The sequence below is a fragment of the Salmo salar genome, chromosome 21 (genome assembly GCF_965601325.2).
Source record: "Salmo salar chromosome 21, fSalSal1, whole genome shotgun sequence".
Classification (NCBI taxonomy): domain Eukaryota; kingdom Metazoa; phylum Chordata; class Actinopteri; order Salmoniformes; family Salmonidae; genus Salmo; species Salmo salar.
The window spans coordinates 37,521,716-37,542,631 of NC_138311.1; the positions used below are offsets into that span (position 1 = coordinate 37,521,716).

The 20,916-nt window shown below is 43.7% G+C and overlaps 1 protein-coding gene across 1 annotated transcript; it reads left to right on the forward strand.

Moving 5' to 3' along the window:
* The first annotated feature begins 553 nt into the window (after positions 1-553).
* Positions 554-20,035, forward strand: LOC106582283 (uncharacterized). Its single transcript, XM_014165194.3, has 14 exons — positions 554-1,102; positions 7,238-8,947; positions 9,116-10,231; positions 10,427-10,543; positions 12,239-12,376; positions 13,649-13,752; positions 14,374-14,429; positions 14,639-14,799; positions 15,547-15,681; positions 16,367-16,409; positions 16,515-16,552; positions 16,735-16,822; positions 17,022-17,199; positions 18,041-20,035. Exons 1-14 carry the CDS (start codon positions 772-774, stop codon positions 18,182-18,184), a joined length of 4,359 nt encoding a protein of 1,452 aa, XP_014020669.2. The 5' UTR covers positions 554-771; the 3' UTR covers positions 18,185-20,035.
* The last annotated feature ends 881 nt before the right edge of the window (positions 20,036-20,916 follow it).

The following is a 20,916-nucleotide window of genomic DNA, read 5'->3' on the forward strand; positions in this document are numbered from 1 at the left end:
CATCAAGGGAGTTTTTCCTAGCCACTGTGCTTCTACATCTGCATTGCTTGCTGTTTGGGGTTTTAGGCTGGGTTTCTGTATAGCTCTTTGTAAAAAGGGTTTTATAAATAAATATGATTGATCTGGATTTTTACAGGTCTCTGTGACTGAGTGAGGCAATCCATGGAATGTTTTCTTCCAATCTGTTTGACCTCATTAGAATGTTTTTCTTCATCTGCTTGTATGTAGCTGGGTGGTTGGGGATGTCCCCATTGCAAGCAACTGTAACAATTTGCAACTTTGTTCACTTGCAACAATGTAACATTTGTCGGGATATCAAGTCGACTTTTCATCTGAGAGGTCTGCACTCCACACTTGTGGACATGCATGTAAAGTTTACTATAGTATCTTACACTGAAGAAATCACTGCAAAATACCAGATTCAGAGATTCTTGATATTCTGAAGTCTAGTTGAGCGTAACAATAGCCCACATCCCGCGGAACCTCAGTCTACTAGGGCGGAATTGGGTGGAAACCACTATCGCTGATGTGTGTGGGAGGAGCTTGGCGCCTATGATGTGATAACAGACTTCTGTTTCCAGCACCACTGCACCGCTTTACGGTCTGCAAACGTATTAAAAGTCATCGGATGAACTGATGTTTAGGGTCTCCGAAGGTATTTAAAATTATACATTTTTGAAGAATATAGTTTCTGATGGTGGCTGTGGGCACTTCGCTGCTACTTGTTTGGAATATACGCCTACCCGCCGCCGTTTTCGGGTCGTTTTGATTATGGAAACGTGTTATTTGAGTCACGTAGTCCTAGCCCGTCTTTCTCTGGTGGTCCTCTTGGTCGTTCTGAGACCTCTCAATGCGTGGACTTACACCTCCAGCAGCAACGATATGGATAGGGCACTGGTAACGGGGGTATACTTTTCTCCCCGGGTTACTAACTCTGAAGAAATAACTGCCATAACTGCCTTACCAAAATACTTGTTTACTACTCCGGCAACTTCTACGGACTTTAGGGAGGTATCGTCACCATCATCTGGAACAGAACTGCACCACAGAGTCAGGCATTCCGATGAGAGTGAGACACGGGCGTTGAGTGAAGACAAATTAGGTAAGGTGCAGTATGGTACAGACATATGGAAGAGTGCACCCTTGGGCTTCGAAAATGGGACAAGAGTTCTACACACTGTCCTATCCCGTTATGTGGCAAGGGTCGCGCGCAGTGACAATATTTAAACCTCAGTCATGATTTGATCATTGTATGTAGATGCTATAACGGATGGTTTATTACAAGTTTATATGGTTCTTGGGTCCACTTGGACTAATTTAAAATAACGGCATTTAGGCTGATAACCCCAGAACAAAATAAGAAAAAAACATGGATACATTTCAAATATGGATACAATGATTGCGTAATTTGCTGACAGTCAGAAACCAACATTTAACTTACTAAATGAGTAGGTTATATAAGGCCCTATCTGTGGGCTATCAGAATTGTACTTGGAATTCCCCACCTGAACCTGGTGGTTTTTCCACACTGACACAAGCTTCTAACCATGTTTTCCCCCTCCTGTTTGATGGTTTTGGTGGGTTATTTTCTTGTAATCTCGTGCAGGCATCCCCTCAAAGAAAATCAACTGGTCTTGGACCCTGTCATTCACCTGTATACCTATGGACATTAGATGAAACCTTATCTAAGCCATAATAAGGTCTTCTGATGATAGTATAATTCATCACAGTGATCATTTGAGCCATTAAACTAAAATATCATAGGCAGCTGATAGCCTAAAGTAGATTAGAATTATACACCTTGTATTGAACAACTTCCAAGGTTCACCTTTCAAACCAATCAATGTATTTGTTGACTCATGTTTCAGGACTCTGCTAGAAATGTTGTCTACCTCTATAAATTCTAGGTATTGCCAGTGACTACATGTGGAGAAAGTGTTAACTCTTTCTGGGAATAATTGCCCAGAGTTCATTAGTTATTAAAGCTTCCTTGTAAGCGTACTACGGCCACTGCCAAGACGTCTGAACCTTTATGGCACAGGGGGCAGTGTGCTTGCCTATTAACTGCAGGGTTGCTGGTTCAAGTCCAGTTCTCGTTGTCCCTTCTCAATCACTACATCGGTGGCAACAGCTGGGATAACCACAATGTCTCTCAGGCCTTTACTGGAAGAATGCCTCAGTCTGCATTGGGGTTTGTGAGAGAGGTACATTTTCTGCTTTTCCAGAAGGTGAAGAGTGTCATCTCTCTGTATAGAAGTGTAACAGAGTGCATTATCTTCTGTGGCGAACAGGGCGCAAACCAGCAATCATCTGCACAACAACATGCACTAGGCCTACAGAACTGAAACCCAACCGTCTTAGCCAGCAGAGCAAGAGCCACTCCGTGAGTGACAGTTGGCTTTAGATCAGGGAAGGTGTGATGTCACAGATGTACTCCAGCCAACATGCTATGGGCAACTATCACATCCACTGTCAAGAGGTCTGAGTCTGGACCTTTATGGCTTGCCCTGCTTGCCCTGAAACCCTGGTCAAAAGTAGTGCACTATATAGCGACTACTTTTGACCAGGCCCTGGTCAAAAGTAATGCACCATATAGGGAATGGGACCAGGGAATAGGACCAGAGCCCGGTCAAAAGTTATGATGCATTTCCATACAGGATTTACCCCAGTGTTTTACCCAAAAGGCTCAGACTTTTCTGTTTCCATCTACGGGGGCCGGCACCTCTGTCTCACTGGGCCATGGCTCCAGCGGACCTGCTTTCACCTGGGGCCAAAGCAGGCCACTGATACTTTTCAGCCAGCATTTACATAACAATGACTAACTGTTAATTTTAACACCTTCTCACAAAGCATTTGTTTTGATTATGCGGAGGTTGTTGATTCTGCATGCATCAGTTCAGCTGGCTCCTCGACAAAACTCGGCTAGCCGAAACGAACGAGTGTGTTCGCATACTCCCTTAAAATACCTTCACTTGAAAAATTTGAAAAAAGCGGCAATAATACTGTTTGTCCCTTTTGAGACGTCGTAGTCAGTATACACTTCCTCAAAATAGTCAGAATTAATCTAAGATAACTCAAGAAATCTGTCATGAATTTTTGCCGAGATTTTAACTGCACAATGTTTGGTGCAGTATTACGCAATGAAAAAATGTGCCTGAAAACGAGTCATATCTCATTGAATGACAACAAAGACTTTATTGAAGAATCCCTACTGTTGACCAATTACCCACGAAGGGACATATACTTCGGCTCCGAACTTCGGCTTGCCTCCAGAAAAAAATGTGTCTGCACGAACAGCCGAAAAAACCCTCACCAAAGTCCAAAACGAACAAAAATGTCACAAAATGTCATCATAATATATGCACAAATTTTTCCGAACTGTTTCGGCTGGGAAGCATGTGGACGCCTTTACTGTCAGCCCAAGCTATGGAAACACAATTACACTAGAGTTTGTATTAACATAAAACACTGGCAACACACTGGTGTAGCGGTAAGTCTCCATGGAAATTCGGTATAAATGCACTATAAAGAGAATAGGGTGCCATTTGGGACAGAAGCCATTTTATCATCATCATGAACTAGGAGCCACAGAAGTCCCCAAAAAATAACTAAACACACAAAAGCTAACATCTTGGTCCTGCCAGCACCAATAGTGCTCCATTCCAGTCTGCTTTTGATTACAGTGTACTGAATGCAGGGCTAAGACAGCCAGTTAGGCCAGTGGACTCCATCCAGAGAGCTTTAGTTTAGAGGCAAATGGCCTAATTCTCTAAGAGTGCGTCACAAATGTAACCATATTCCCTATATATTGCACTACTTTTGACCAGGGCCCATACAGTGCCTTCAGAAAGTATTCACACCTCTTGACCTTTTCCACATTGTGTTGTGTTACAGCCTGAATTTGAAATTGATTAAATTTAGACATTTGTGTCACTGGCCTAGACACAATACCCCATAATGTCAAAGTGAAATTATGTTTTTAGAAATGTCTACAAATTAATTAAAATTAAAAGCTGAAATGTCTTGAGTCAATAAGTACTAACCCTAACCCTAACCCTTTGTTATGGTAAGCCTAAATAATTTCAGGAGTAGAAACTTGCTTAACAAGTCACATGATAAGTTGCATGAACACACTCGGTGTAAAATAATAGTATTTAACATGATTTTTGAATTAATACCTCATCTCTGTACCCCACACCTACAATTATCTGTAAGGTCCCTCAGCCGAGCAGTGAATTTCAAATGCAAATTCAACCACAAAGACCAGGTAGGTTTTCCAGATCCTCGGAAAGCAGGGCACCTATTGGTAGATGGGTAAACATTTAAAAAGCAGACATCTAATATCCCTTTGAGCATGGTGAAGTTATTCATTACACTTTGGGTGGTGTATCAGTACACCCAGTCACTACAAAAATACAGGCGTCCTTCCTAACTCAGTTGCCAGAGAGGAAGGAAACCGCTCAGGGATTTCACCATGAGGCCAATGATGACTTTAAAACAGTTACAGAGTTTAATGGATGTGATAGGAGAAATCTGAGGATGGATCAACAACATTGTAGTTACTCCACAAAATTAAAGTCATTGACAGAGTGAAAAGAATGAAGCCTCTACAGAATAAAAATATTCCAAAACATGCATCCTTTTTGCAACAAGGCACTAAAGTAATACCGCAACATAAATGTTTCAAAGCAATTCACTTTTTGTCCTGAATACAAAGTGTTATGTTTGGGGCAAGTCCAATACAACACATTAATGAGTACTACTTTCCATATTTTCAAGCATAGTGGTGGCTTCATGATGTTATGGGTATGCTTGTAATCATTAGGGACTGGGGAGTTTTTCAGGATAAAAAATAAACTGAAAGGCAAAATCGTAGATTTCCACCAGACACTAGGAGATTAATGCACCTTTCAGCAGGACAATAACCTAAAACACAAGGCCAAATCTACACTGGAGTTGCTTACCAAGAAGACAGTGAATGTTCCTGAGTGGCCAAGTTATAGTTTTTACTTAAATCTGCTTGAAAATCTATGGCAAGACCTGAAAATGTTTGTCTAGCAATGATCAACAACCAATTTGCCAGAGCTTGAAGAATTTTTTAAATAATATTTATTTAACCTTTATTTTATGGGCAAATATTATACAATCCAGGTGTGCAAAGGTCTTAGAGACTTACCCAGAAAGACTCACAGCTGTTATTGCTGCCGAAGGTGATTCTAACATGTATTGACTCAGGGGTGTGAATTGTTTATTTCTAAAAACATGTTTTAATTTTGTCATTATGGGGTATTGTGTGTAGATGTGTGATAAAATATATTTAATGAGTTTTGAATTCAGGCTTTATGTAAAACAACAAAATGTGTAATAAGTCCAGGGCTATGAATACTTTCTGATGGCACTGTACGTCTCTGGTCAAAAATAGTGCACTATATAGGGAATACGGTGCCATTTGGGATGCATCTTAGGTCTCTCGCTCTGTGGAATGACTGTACCGTTGCTGTACTCTTCTTCCCGCTATCTGCATACTGTCTGACAGTCTGACTGTTTGAGTGTGTCATTGCTATGTGTTACATTCAGGATGTTATCTAGCACAGACAGCGCTCTTCCTTGGCAGTGGCAGTAGGTTATTGTTCCAAAGCTCCCCAGCAGCAGTGTTGAGTTAGTGGAGAAGTGCCAGGCTGACAGACAGGCAGACAAACAGGCAGGCTGCCACAGAGTAGAGGGGTGGAGATTTCAGGCCCCAGACCATCTATAAACCCAGCTTTAGGCCTAGGTGGAGTTTGTAGGCCCTAGTAGTAGTGGTGATACGGACAGGAACACACCACACCCGGGGTGTCTGTTTTGTTCTCATACCATGAAATAGCCTACATGTGTCATCTGCACATGTTGGCCAAGAACTGCCCTATCTTAGTAGTAGGAGGCCTAGAACTGCCATATCTTAGTAGTATGAGGCCTAGAACTGCCATATTTTAGTAGTATGAGGCCTATAACTGCCATATTTTAGTAATAGGAGGCCTAGAACTGCCATATCTTAGTCGTAGGAGGCCTAGAACTGCCATATTTTAGCAATAGGAGGCCTAGAACTGCCATATCTTAGTAGTAGGAGGCCTAGTCATGTATCTTTACAAACGGAAACTTAAAGCAATGAACATACCAATTCATTTTTAGATTTAAATGAGATTTGTATACTTTTTAGCCAGTAGTTCTGAAAGTAGCGCCCACAAGGCAAATGGTCCCCAAAAACTGCGTACTACGTCACAAATGTGTATATATGTGACTGACCGGCTTGATTCGGTCTTATGTAGCAAAATTTGAAATTGTGTTTTTTACATTGGATAAAAGTAGAGACTCAGAGCTAGAAAATGGCCCTTGAATGTTTTTGGAAACCTACTGGAGAGCTCTTCTTCGTCTACACCCATTCAGCATCGTTTTAAGCCTCTTAAGCCTTAGCCCTGCCCATCTCTTTAAGGATTCACGATGTGAGGCCATGTACTAAACAACCAAAGATTTCAAGACTAAAGGCTGGTTTATACTACAAGTGTATTAATTAATTCAATCTGGAGTCTCAAATTGCTAGAGGGCTGTCCACATAGGGGTAAATGTAGGCAAGATGGCGACGCAAAGCTTCCAAAAAACGGTCACTTTCAAACTAGGGATTTCGTGGCTAATTGAGGTAAGACAGTAATTCTGCTCATAGATTATGCATGTATGAACTACACATTGACACATCCATCCCAAAGCGGGAGGTTTAAAAAATACTAGCGGAGCATGTCTTTAACTGACTGTTTTCAAAATGCCCCAAAAAACTGTGAGCCAGAGAGCAAACTCTGCTTCAATATGAACCCAACCAACGTCTGCAGTGTGACAGTATTATAACATCTATGGCTTCTGCTATGTCAGCTTAAGGAAGGAAATGGCAAAGTCCCAAAGGCCAGAGTCACCTCCATATTTAGGGCCCAGGCTTTTGTTAGGGTAGACAGGCCTGGCTGCCAATTGTTCTCCACCCAAAATCAGAACAGCCGCAGGCAGCAACTCCTGACATCTTCCCTTTTAGCGTTTGAAGCAAGATACAACCTCTCTGGGGCCATCTGGTGGTCCAGACATTTAAGGTTTTGTTTTGGGTGTCTTTCTTCCCAACTTTATATGTAGGCCTATGTTTCACATAGCTTTCCTTGAATACAGAAAACACATACCTGTCATCCTTTTTTAATTGTATTTATATATTTATTCTTCAAAGCCACTGAACAAAACACACGTCTCTCCTCGGGCTCAACCAGTTGGACATCAGAAGGAACCCTTGGTTTGTCGATGGAGCAGAGGAGCTCTACCATTGTAGTGTCTACAGAGGCTACCACACAGTGGGAGGACAAGACCAGACTAACAACAGACCACCTACCAGAGGCCTACTCTGGGCTCCCAGCACAACTCAGGGCTTTGACTGAAACAAAACGCTCAGTAGAACTTAAGTCTGTGTCTGTTACTGAAGCCAGGCCGCCTCAGGAGAGCCCTGATACTGACAGCAGTCTCAGAGGGGACCAGTCCACAAACCGAGGTACTGTGGATCTCAGAGAGGACCAATCCACAACCCAAGGCACCGTGGGTCTCAGCGAGGACCAGTCCACAAACCAAGGCATTGAGGGCCTCAGAGAGGACCAGTCCACAAACCGAGGTACTGTGGGTCTCAGAGAGGACCAGGTCACAAACCGGGGCACCTTGGGTCTCAGCGAGGACCAGTCCAATATCCGAGGCACCATGGGTCTCAGCGAGGACCAGTCCACAAACCAAGGCACTGAGGGCCTCAGAGAGGACCAGTCCACAAACCGAAGTACTGTGGGTCTCAGAGGGGACCAGTCCACAAACCGGGGAACCTTGGGTCTCAGCGAGGACCAGTCCAATATCCGAGGCACCATGGGTCTCAGTGAGGACCAGTCCACAAACCAAGGCACTGAGGGCCTCAGAGAGGACCAGTCCACAAACCAAGGTACTGTGGGTCTCAGAGAGGACCAGTCCACAAACCGAGGCACCGTGGGTCTCAGCGAGGACCAGCCCACAACCCGAGGCACCATGGGTCTCAGAGAGGACCAGTCCAAAAACCGAGGTACTGTGGATCTCAGAGAGGACCAATCCACAACCCAAGGCACCGTGGGTCTCAGTGAGGACCAGTCCACAAACCAAGGCACTGTGGGCCTCAGAGAGGGCCAGTCCACAAACCGAGGCACCATGGGTCTCAGTGAGGACCAGTCCACAATCCGAGGCACCATGGGTCTCAGAGAGGACCAGTCCACAAACCGAGGTACTGTGGATCTCAGAGAGGACCAATCCACAACCCAAGGCACCGTGGGTCTCAGTGAGGACCAGTCCACAAACCAAGGCACTGTGGGCCTCAGAGAGGGCCAGTCCACAAACCGAGGCACCATGGGTCTCAGTGAGGACCAGTCCACAATCCGAGGCACCATGGGTCTCAGAGAGGACCAGTCCACAAACCGAGGTACTGTGGATCTCAGAGAGGACCAGTCCACAAACCAAGGCACCGTGGGTCTCAGCGAGGACCAGTCCACAATTCGAGGCACCATGGGTCTCAGAGAGGACCAGTCCACAAACCAAGGCACCATGGGTCTCGGCCAAGGACAGTCAACAGATACTCTCAGGAAGGACCAGTGGACCGACCTAGGGACCATGGCTCTCCCCATCCCTGTCCACACCGACCGCACCTACATCTCCTCCACTATGAGTCGAGCGGGAGAGAGGACCTTACTGTCTGTGAGCTCCAACAGCACCTCCATGTACCCTGAGGACTCCACCTGGGGCCTCCCGACCGGCCGCACCGGTGCCGGGGCTGGGGATGTCACCGACAGGATACCCTCCACCGGACCTGACCATGGGCATGACGCTACGTCTGGGTTTGACTCTCACCCCCACCCCCACTCCAACACCAACTCTTCACAAGGTAAACAACCTTCTGAAATTCCCTCTTTGTGTATATGTATGTACAGTATGTATATGTCTACCGGGGAGAATGGGATATGCAAAATACACATTTCCAGTTCTCATGTTGTAAATGGACAAAACGTAATCTTCTTCTCCCTCTTCCTCTTCTTCTACTTATTCTAAACAGAGTGGCCTGGTGGTTTTTCCTCCAGAGGGACCAACCCGCTGACTGGACCCCCCAATGTGACCCAACAGCAGGACCTCACCTCTCTGGTTTCGGAGGGAACCCCCTACTCCACCCCCCCTCTCAGTGTGGCTGATAACCACAGCAGACGGGACACAGACACAACAGACTCCAGTCAGCCCTCCAGAGGCAGGACGTCCCAGACAGAAGATGGGGTCCCTGATTCTTCACAGCCCCCCATCATGTTTTCAGAAGGACCCAGCCATCCCAGCACCAACACCTCTCAGGGAGGAGATAGAGATACTCCCTCCATCATGGTCACCGGGTCTGGGACTTCCACGGAGTCCTCCACAGGTCCCCTCAGCACCCAGGGGGGCCAGGGTGAGACAGAAGGAGTCACATCGCTCCACACAGAGGACACCCCTACCATCGTAGGTCTGGCTCTAACTACTGCTCACCCGACGCTACGAGAAAGTGCCACCGCCCTGGACGACTCCCTGTCCCGGTTCATCTCAAGCCAGCCTCCCTTTGTCCCCAAGACAGAGCAGCCATCGCCGGCGGTGACCACAGAGGTCCTGATGTCCACCACATCCGCTACTGTTACGATGACGTCACAGGTCACTGAGGAGGAGACCTATAGATTTACTACGGCAACCAGCACCACACTGACACCCCCTCTGGCTACGACAAGGATGGTTCAGCTTAGCATCACCACCTCCGTCGAAGCCCAGACTCAACCCACCACCATCCCTACCACCATTACCACTGAGACCACTCTGGGTCTCCAGACCTCGGCTTCAACCCCCCAGCGCCCAGCTACCCTTCAGACCCAGACCCAGGAGCCCTCAACAGGGGTGAGCCTCACCGACGTCACCAGCTCCACCGATGTAACCACCTTGCACCTGGAGACCAGCACGGCCACACCGGGGAACACCACGCCCCACAGCGGCCAGGCCATCCCCACCACCACTACTACAGCCTCCTCTTCCTACAGCCACAGCACCACCACCAGGAGCACAGTGGAACTGCACACTACAGGGAAACACGCTGACTGGGGGACCACTGAGGTAGAAGTGACTACAGCTCCAATGGACATCAGTTCTACACCCCAGACACCAGGTTTGTCAACAGTCTATCTTTAAAAGCTTTTATTCTGATAAAGTTAGTTTTTCCCTGAATTTAGCTGGGAACGTGGAATTAAGATGTGTGTATTCCCAAATCCTAATGACTGTTGTTTGGAACAATGAAGAAGATCTATGAACTGCATTGATATGAGATGCAGTACATCAGTCTGAATCCATCTCTCTTCATTAGGTAGTGCCTGTGAGCCCAACCCCTGTCTGAATGGAGGTGGGTGTGGAGGGACCTATGGAGGGAGGGAATTCACCTGTTACTGTCTGTCAGCATGGACAGGACCTACCTGCAATGAGGGTGAGTTCAACCTACCATTCCCAGCCTTCTAGGCAGAGTTCACCTGTCCAGTGTTTGTGTTCTTTCGCCCATCTTAATCTTCTCCTTTTATTGGCCAGTCTGAGATATGGCTTTTTCTTTGCAACTCTGCCTAGAAGGCCAGCATCCCGGAGTCCCCTCTTCACTGTTGACGTTGAGACTGGTGTTTTGCGGGTGCTATTTCATGAAGCTGCCAGTTGAGGACTTGTGAGGCGTCTGTTTCTCAAATTAGACACTCTAATGTACTTGTCCTCTTGCTCAGTTGTGCACCGGAGCCTCCCACCCCTCTTTCTATTCCGGTTAGAGCCAGTTTGCGCTGTTCTGTGAAGGGAGTAGTACACAGCGTGGTACGTCATCTTCAGTTTCTTGGCAATTTCTCGCATGGAATAGCCTTCATTTCTCAGAATAAGAATAGACTGATGAGTTTCAGAAGAAAGGTCTTTGTTTCTGGCTATTTTGAGCATGTAATCGAACCAACAAATGCTGATGCTCCAGATACTAAACTAGTCTAAAGAAGGACAGTTTTATTGCTTCTTTAATCAGAACAACAGTTTTCAGCTGTGCTAACATAATTGCAAAAGGGTTTTCTAATGATCAATTAGCCTTTTAAAATGATAAACTTGGATTAGCTAACACAATGTGCCATTGGAACACAGGAGTGATGGTTGCTGATAATGGGCCTCTGTATACCTATGTAGATATTCCATTAAAAATCTGCCGTTTCCAGCTACAATAGTAATTTACAACATTAACAATGTCTACATTGTATTTCTGATTAAATTTATGTTATTTTCATCGACAACAATGTGCTTTTCTTTCAAAAACAAGGACATTTCTAATTGACCCCAAACTTTTGAACAGTAGTGTATATATATATATATATATTACTACTGTAATATATTTATTTATTTATTTATTTATTTATTTATTTAACTGGGCAAGTCAGTTAAGACCAGATTATTATTTACAATGACGGCCTACCAAAAGGCAAAAGGCCTCCTGCGGGGACGGGGGCTGGGGTTAAAAATATAAAATACAATTTAAATATAGGCCAAAACACACATCACGACAAGAGAGACACCACAACACTACACAAAGAGAGACCTAAGACAACAACATAGCATGGCAGCAACACATGAAAACACAGCATGGTAGCAACACAACATGACAACAGCATGGTAGCAACACAACATGGCAGCAGCAGAACATGGTAGCAGCACAAAATATGGTACAAACATTATTGGGCACAGACAACAGCACAAAGGGCAAGAAGGTAGAGACAACAATACATCACGCAAAGCAGCCACAACTGTCATTAAGAGTGTCCATGATTGAGTCTAGGCGACCCTAGCAACCTGGCCGAGTAACAGAACAACCTCTTTTACAACCCATAGGGAGATGGATGCCTATTGCAGCAGCTATAGAGCCCAAGGCTCTTGGCCCAGGACCAGAGAGAGTTTTAGTGAGGGTTTAATGATTCAAGTTTTGTGCAGTTTTGTGTACCTGATATCTGTCCTCTGTCAGCTGTCCTCTGTCCCTGTCCTCTGTCTATGTATCTGCGTTGCTTTGTTTGTCCAGATGTGAAAATGTCTTTATATTGCTGATTGTATTCACTATAGTCATCTTGTCCTCTATGTTCACACTGCCCTCTCTGTCCTCTGTCTCTGCTGTGTCCAGATGTGGATGAGTGTGAGAGTGGCCCCAGCCCCTCGGGCCCGTGTCCCAGTGACTCTATGTGTGTTAACACCAGGGGCTCCTTCAGCTGCGAGTGTCCTCTGGGCCTTGACATTGAGAACGGACGAGACTGCACGCGAGGTACGGCTTAACAAACAGTACATACAGCCTTTGTTTACAGTCTCATATGACGATAAAAATATAAACAATATTTAGCTCTTTATTTTTTGGGTGATGTTAAAGTAAGACAGTTGCACTACTAATCATACAACTAAACATACATGCTTTATTTACAAGTCTCATATCACATGACAATATAAACAATACGTAGGGCCTTGTTTAGGTTATCTTAGATCAAATCAAATCAAATTTTATTGGCCACATACACATATTTAGCAGATGTTATTGTGGGTGTAGCGAAATGCATGTGCTCCTAGCTCCAACAGTGCAGTAGTATTTAACAATTCATAACAATACACACACATGTAAAAGAATGGAATTAAGAAATATATAAATATTAGATCGAGCAATGTCGGAGTGGCATTGACTAAAATACAGTTGAATAGAATACAGTATATACATATGAGATGAATAAAGCACTATGTAAACATTATTTCAACATTATTAAAGTGACTAGTGTTCCATTATTAAAGTGGCCAGTGATTCCAAGTCTATGTATATAGGGCAGCAGCCTCGAAGGTGCAGAGTTGCGTAACCGGGTGGAAACCGGCTAGTGATGGCTATTTAACAGTCTGATGGCCTTGAGATAGAAGCTGTTTTTCAGTCTGTCGGTCCCAGCTTTGATGCGCCTGTACAGACCTGGCCTTCTGGATGATAGCGAGGTGAACAGGCCGTGGCTCGTGTGGTTGATCAGGTTATGTTATCGGTTATGTCAGCGATCATCAACTAGATTCTAGATTTTTTTTCGTAACAAGATGATTGGGGGTGCGGAACATAATTACAAATAATTTGTAGACTGCAAATTGACTGCAAGAAGCCCAAACAGATATAATGTTTGACTAAAACATAATTTCCAACCTTGCTTACATTTGTATACGATCATGTTTCTCTCAATTATGCGTGGGAATACTTTGGAACAGATTTCTTACATTAAAATCACTTGGAGTTGATTTCCTGTCCAACAATGAAAATGATAAATAATATTTTTTTTGCTCTGGAATCTTGGAGGGGGCTAATTAAACCACCCGCAGGCCAAATTCGATGCAGGGGTTGCCAGTTGGGGGACCCTGGGTTATGTTATTAGGTAATGATAAGATAAGACACTACTAATCTGATTGATGTATTCATTGTCAATAAAGGGTTAGCTATATTTCATTAGTTGAAAGAAATGACTGTAAACTTTAGAGACAGTCTTGAACCTTAGTTAACCACAGTGTCTGTTTACCTCTACAGCAAAAACTTTCTTAGGGACGTTCAGTGTCAACAACTCTTACTATGACCCACTGCTCTCCAGGAGCGCCACACTGCATGAGATCCAGAGAGAGATCAACCAGCTGGTAAGGACAGGGACAGGCTGGGAAGTAGAGTTGCAGAAGGAGGGAATATTCCCTGTATACATCCCTGAATATTCCCTGCATACATTCCTGAATATTCCATGAATACATCCCTGAATATTCCATGATTACATCCCAGAATATTCCCTGTATACATCCCAGAATATTCCCTGTATACATCCCTGAATATTCCCTGTATACATCCCTGAATTTTCCCTGTTTGCATCCTGGAACATTCCCAGTATATATCCCAGAATATTCCATGAATACGTCCCAGAATATTCCCTGTATACATCCCAGAATATTCCCTGTATACATCCCAGAATATTCCCTGTATACAACCCTGAATATTCCCTGTAACCAGTAATTTTGGAATCTCTCAAGAATGTTGGTATGTTTGGTAGATTACCGGGAGTTTTGCAACCCTAGTGTGGCGAGAGGAATGACTATCACTGACATTGTTCATTGTATATTTGTTGTAGTGATGCAGCAAACCTGTTCAATCAATGTGATAGATGTATTAGGAATGTAAGGAAGATATAGTGAATGTGTTATAAATAATTAAACGTGATCATGCCCAACTAATAATATTTAGCCCTCTTTTTTCACTCTTTTTTTTCACAGCTCAATGCCTCACTATCAATTCTGCGTGGTTACCGGCGCTCTACATTGAGTAAAAAGTGAGTTTCTTCTTCCCCCATAAATGTGTCTTTGCACAACATGCATGACAACATTGCATGTAAAGTGTAATAAAAAACCAAGCAATGCCAAGACACTCTTAATACATTTAAAAGGACTTTATTGTAATGGATGTCCAATAGAACAACAACTTTACAACTCTTGACGCTTTTCGGGTTTTAAATCATGTTTGCTGTGATGTGTGTTCCAGAGGGGAAGACGGAGTTCATATCTCTGCTGTCAACATGTTCTCCCTCTCTGCTGACGTGACCAGCTCTGAGGTCTACGACAGCATACAGATGTCTCTGAACAACTGTAACAGCACTGCTGGACACTGCAGAGTGGTGGTCACTCACCAGCTCTCCTATCAAAGTACAGCACTCTCTACATCCCTCTGTCTTGTGCTCTAATTTTTTTTTTTTGTCATTTAGTAGACGCTTTTATCCAGAGCAACTTACAGAAGCAATTGGAGTTAAGTGCCTTGCTCAAGGGCACATCAGTATATTTTTTTATCTAGTCGACTCGGGGATTTGAACCAGCGACCTTTCGGTTAATTACCCAGCACTCTTAACCACTAGGCTACCTGCTGCCCCTCTCATCTTCCTCCATTCATCATCCTCAGTCCTCTTCCCTCGTCTTCATGACCAATCCTCTCCTCTTTACTCTAACCCTAACTCTTACCCTGAATGACTATAACAGCACCGCTGGTCACAGCAGAGTGGTGGTCAATCACCAGCTCTCCTATCACGGTAACAGCACTCTCTACCTCCATCTTCCTCTCTCAACTTCCTCCATCCTTCGTCTTCCCCTCTTTCACCCTCAGCTTCATGACCCATCCTCACCTCTTTCCCCTAACCCCAGTCTTAAAGGATTAGTTCATCCTAATTTCAAAATTACATATTTGTTTTGTTACCTTGTAAGCAACCTGTGGGGACAAAGGCAGAATTCAATCCATGCATTGGGTTTGTGTATGCCGTCACTGCCACCATCTGCTAACTTTAGCATTTTCTAGCCCAAAAAACGATGTAAATCAATGTATGACATTAGCATGTTTTACATTTCATACCTGACCCTGCTACAACCATCCTAATCTACCCCTCTCCTATCTCTGCCCCTCAGTTGAGAGTCTGTGTCTGGCCCAGAACACCCAGTGTCACCTAGAGCGTTCCTTCTGTGCCGACTCCAATGGGACAGCCTACTGCCAGTGTCAACCAGGGTACTTCAAACTCAACCCTGAGGACCAGTCCTGCCTAGGTGAGGCCTGAAACGAGAACAAGGTGGAGGGTAGTCCTCCATCTTGCATAGCTGAGGCCTAAAATGGGGATAAGTTGGAGGGTAGTCCTCCATCTCGCCTAGGTGAGGCCTGAAATGAGGATAAGGTGGAGGGTAGTCCTCCATTTTGCCTAGGTGTGACCTGGAAGGTGGATAAATTGGAGGGTAGTCCTCCATCTTGCCTAGGTGAGGCCTGGAAAGGGGATAAGTTGGAGGGTAGTCCTCCATCTTGCCTAGATGAGGCCTGAAACGAGGATAAGGTGGAGGGTAGTCCTCCATCTTGCCTAGGTGTGACCTGAAACAGGGATAAGGTGGAGGGTAGTCCTCCATCTTGCCTAGGTGAGCCTGAAACGAGGATAAGGTGGAGGGTAGTCCCTCATCTTGCCTAGGTGTGACCTGGAAGGGTGGAGCAAGCAGACGTTAAAGTATACCATAGCAAAACGTTTTGCAATGCAAAACAAAAAACACGTTGTCCCTGCGGGGTTTCAGTGCGTTTTCTTCCTTTTGGTGCCTCGTGAATATGACCCAGCCTTGGTCAAACATATCTTATGTCAAATTCACTTTATTTATTTTTATTTCATTTTAGCAGGCAGCTTTTTGAAAAGAAAATGTATTATAAAACAAAAATGTTGTTGCTTTGAAATGATTGTAAAATTACATCTTTCAGAATGTGGTGATGGTCTGAAACGGGTCAATGGAACCTGTGTCAAGTAAGCAACGACAACTCTAATCATCTACTTAATCCACTGGACCATTCCATTAATACATGTTATTCATGTTTTTTAGTCTTATATTTGGTTGTTTATATCTTTCAGGTGCACATTTGGATTTGGAGGATTCAACTGTGGAAATTGTAAGTAGGAGACTATAATGACTTAAATGATAATTTAAAAAGTATGAGAAAAAGATATAATGGAGAATCAAGACAACATTTTAATCACTTAACTCCTTAGTTGTTGTCATGGTTATTCTTTCTGCACTCACAATCACAACGTAGACCTCCAGTTTAATCATAACATTTTGTCTTTCTTCTAGTCTACAAGCTGATAGCTGTGGTGGTATCTCCAGTAGGAGGTGCCCTACTCCTTGTTCTCATCATCGCTCTCATTGTCACCTGCTGCAAGTAAGATTCCATGATACTATTGCTGTAGTTACAACCATGTAATAACACAGTAGTAAGAAGACTACCCCTAATTCCTTATTCTCAGTCCATGTTGTGCCATATTAGAAAAACTTAATTGACCACACAATTTGTAATAACTGTTATAAGTGTTTATAAAATAATTCAGTGAACGTATAATATTTTGTGTGTCTCTTTACAGGAAAGACAAGAATGACATCAACAAGATCATTTTCAAAAGTGGCGATTTTCAGATGTCGCCGTACGCAGAGTTCCCGAAGAGTAACCGTGTTTCTATGGAGTGGGGGAGAGAGGCCATCGAGATGCAGGAGAACGGTAGCACCAAGAACCTGCTACAAATGACAGACATCTACTATTCTGTATGTATAGACACTACTACTCTGTACATATAGATTCTACTACTCTGTACATATAGATTCTACTACTCTGTACATATAGAAACTACTACTCTGTACATATAGAATCTACTACTCTGTACGTATAGAAACTACTACTCTGTACGTATAGAAACTACTACTCTGTACATATAGATTCTACTACTCTGTACATATAGAATCTACTACTCTGTACGTATAGAAACTACTACTCTGTACGTATAGAAACTACTACTCTGTACATATAGATTCTACTACTCTGTACATATAGAAACTACTACTCTGTACATATAGAATCTACTACTCTGTACGTATAGAATCTACTACTCTGTACGTATAGAAACTACTACTCTGTACATATAGAAACTACTACACTGTACGTATAGAAACTACTACTCTGTACATATACAAACTACTACACTGTACGTATAGAAACTACTACTCTGTACATATACAAACTATTACTCTGTACATATAGAAGTTACTACTCTGTACATATACAAACTACTACTCTGTACATATACAAACTACTACTCTGTACATATACAAACTACTACTCTGTACATACAGTATACGTCTATGTACTCTATGTATAAACATCTATTCTCTATAAGCACAGACATCTAGCGGTACATAAAGAAACACAACACAATGTTAGCAAGACATAAACATAGCATTTCTCTAGAAGACAATAGACAAACCAATTAGACAGAAGGGCTACTACGTTTGTTATTTTTGGTCAACCATAGCAGGTAAGGATTAGCATACACCGCTCTCTTTCTCATCTCCCCCCGTTGATACTGACCACCCCATCCCTGTGTTGCAGCCTGCGTTACGTAACTCTGACCTAGAGCGTAACGGCCTCTACCCGTTCTCTGGCCTGCCAAGCTCCCGTCACTCCTGTATCTATCCCGCCCAATGGAACCCTTCGTTCATTAACGATGACTCACGACGTCGGGACTACTTCTGACACCCAGCTACCCCGCCTCTGGTCCTGCCTAGCCAGCCAACTCCACCTCTGGCCCTGCCTAGCAAGCCAACTCTGCCTCTGGCCCTGCCTAGCCTGCCAACTCCACCTCTGGCCCTGCCTAGCCAGCCAACTCCGCCTCTGGCCCTGCCTAGCCAGCAAACTCCACCTCTGGCCCTGCCTAGCCAGCCAACTCCGCCTCTGGCCCTGCCTAGCCAGCCAACTCCACCTCTGGCCCTGCCTAGCCAGCCAACTCCGCCTCTGGCCCTGCCTAGCCAGCCAACTCCACCTCTGGCCCTGCCTAGCCAGCCAACTCCACCACTGCCATAAGCCTAATTTACACACCTTCTACTTCACTTCAACGTCCACACAAGGTCCGCATCTGCGCACCTCCTTGGCAAAGTGTCCTGCGGATGCAGAGATTTGTCCGAACGGACAGGAGTGGACATTCGATTTTGCATAATTTCGTTTGAGTGGACCAAGCGGACAGCTCAGAAGTGGAAGGTGTAAATTAGGCTTTAGCCTGGTCCCAGATCTGATTCTGCTCTTGCGTACTCCATTGCTGTCCTTGTCAAGCCGAACATGGCAATGAGTGATAAGGAGTTGTCATGGTAGCATAAACACACGGGCGCGCAGGCTACCGCTGCCTGGTCTCCAGCCAACCACATCCATGATTAAGTGCACCAAAAACACTTCACACTGATTTGATCAGTGCAAATTTGATCATATGATTTGATCGTATGTCAAAAGCAATAATAAAAGCAATCCATAAATTATAAAAGTTACGGTGTATACCATGTATTCATAATGTGTGGATGCATGTCTGTTTGTTCTGCAAAGTGTGTGTGTGTGTGTGTGTGTGTGTGTGTGTGTGTGTGTGTGTGTGTGTGTGTGTGTGTGTGTGTGTGTGTGTGTATAAGTGTGTATAAGTGTGTATAAGTGTGTGTGTATAAGTGTGTGTGTGTATAAGTGTGTGTGTACTGAAAAAGCAGGTTGAAAAGAGAATGCTGCAAAAACTTGTTTTGTGTGTGTCAAGTATTGTTACATTGTGTAAAGATATTTAACGGCATGTCAGATGGAAAATCAATGTACTGTATTTATCAGATGAAGAATAGATGCACCAAAGTGGTTTCCTATGACACATTGAATGATGGTCAAGCTGCCGTCTGTCGATCGGAACAGTACAACAGTTTTTGTAATTTATTGAATGTATTTCAACAGTTAAAAATGTATGAAGACATTTTCAACATGTTGCATTGTCAGAGGGACTCATACCCCACCCTGTTCTGTAGGGACAAACATCTGAAGTTTGGAACACATAAGGCTGTGTGTGCATGTGTGTGAGTGGACGCGTGTGTGTGAGTGGACGCGTGTATGGATGTGTGGATGTGTTTAACTATACTTGTGGGGACCCACATTTGACTAACTGGGGACATTTTGTTGGTCCCCACAAGGTCAAATGCTATTTCAAGGGGGTTTAGGGTTAAGGTTAGAATTAGGTTTAGGGTTAGGATTAGGAGCTAAGTGTTAGGTTTAATGATTTTCAGGTTAGGGTTAAGATTAGGGTACGGGTTAGGGTTAGGGAGAATAGGATTTTGAATGGGACTGAATTGTGTGTCCCCACATGGTTTGTTGTACAAGACTGTGTGTATGTGTGTGAATCTTGGATTAATTCAGTTCAATAAACATGCTAAGTGTCAACTCTCATTTATGGTTTGCATAGAGATGTACTATATTTGTAGATAGAGTACCCTTTTATATCTTTGTTGTCTTCCTTCTAATATGAATGGTCTATTACCTCTGGCGTTTTAGTCAGATATGCATATTTAATAAATAAAAGAACATTCTGTACAATTGCCTGTCTGTTGACTCTTTAAATGTGATCATTGGGGGAAGTTATGCTTGCATGATCACACTCAAGCTCAGGGCCCATATTTATAAAGCATCTGAGAGTAGGAGTGCTGATCTAGGATCAGTTCTGCCTTTTAGATTATAATGAATACAATTATATGGTCAGGGGGGACCTGACCCTAGATAAGCAATCCTATTCTGAGTCGGTTTATGAATACAGACTTCATGTGTTGTTCATCTCATAGTGATATGGGCTATGTCCCAATTTGATTTAATTTGGTATAAGAAATATGGTGTACAAATTCCCGCTAGCTCATGCCTCTACCAATCCACTGCACAGTCAGATGAGGGTCATCACAGGGATCCTGCAGGAAATTCTCTACTTCCTTTGTGCTCTGTGGAACTTCATTGATTTCTTCTGCTACCAATTATCTTCTATAGCCTTGACTATTATTATAGCCTGTCCATAATTATTGGCACTCTTGATAAAAATTAGCAAAAAAGACTGTATAAAATATATAATGCAAATACTGAGCCATATTGTATGCTCAACAAAATTGGGAAATTATTGTATTTTATGCTAATACAATTGTTCAGAGAAAGAGATTTTGTTTATGAAGTAATAAAACAAATCTAAAAAAAGATAAGTGGTCAAAACTCTAGCACCCTCCCCTTGCAAGGATAAGGACACAGCCTTTTCTCAAATGTTTTATGAGATTGGGAGGGATCTTAGACCATTCCTCCATGCAGAATCTTTCCAGATCCTTGATATCCTTCATCTGCTATTATGGACTGCCCTCTTCAATTCACACCACAATGGGGTTGAAGTCAGGAGACTGAGATGACCATTGCAAAATGTTGATTTTGTGGTCAATTAACCATTT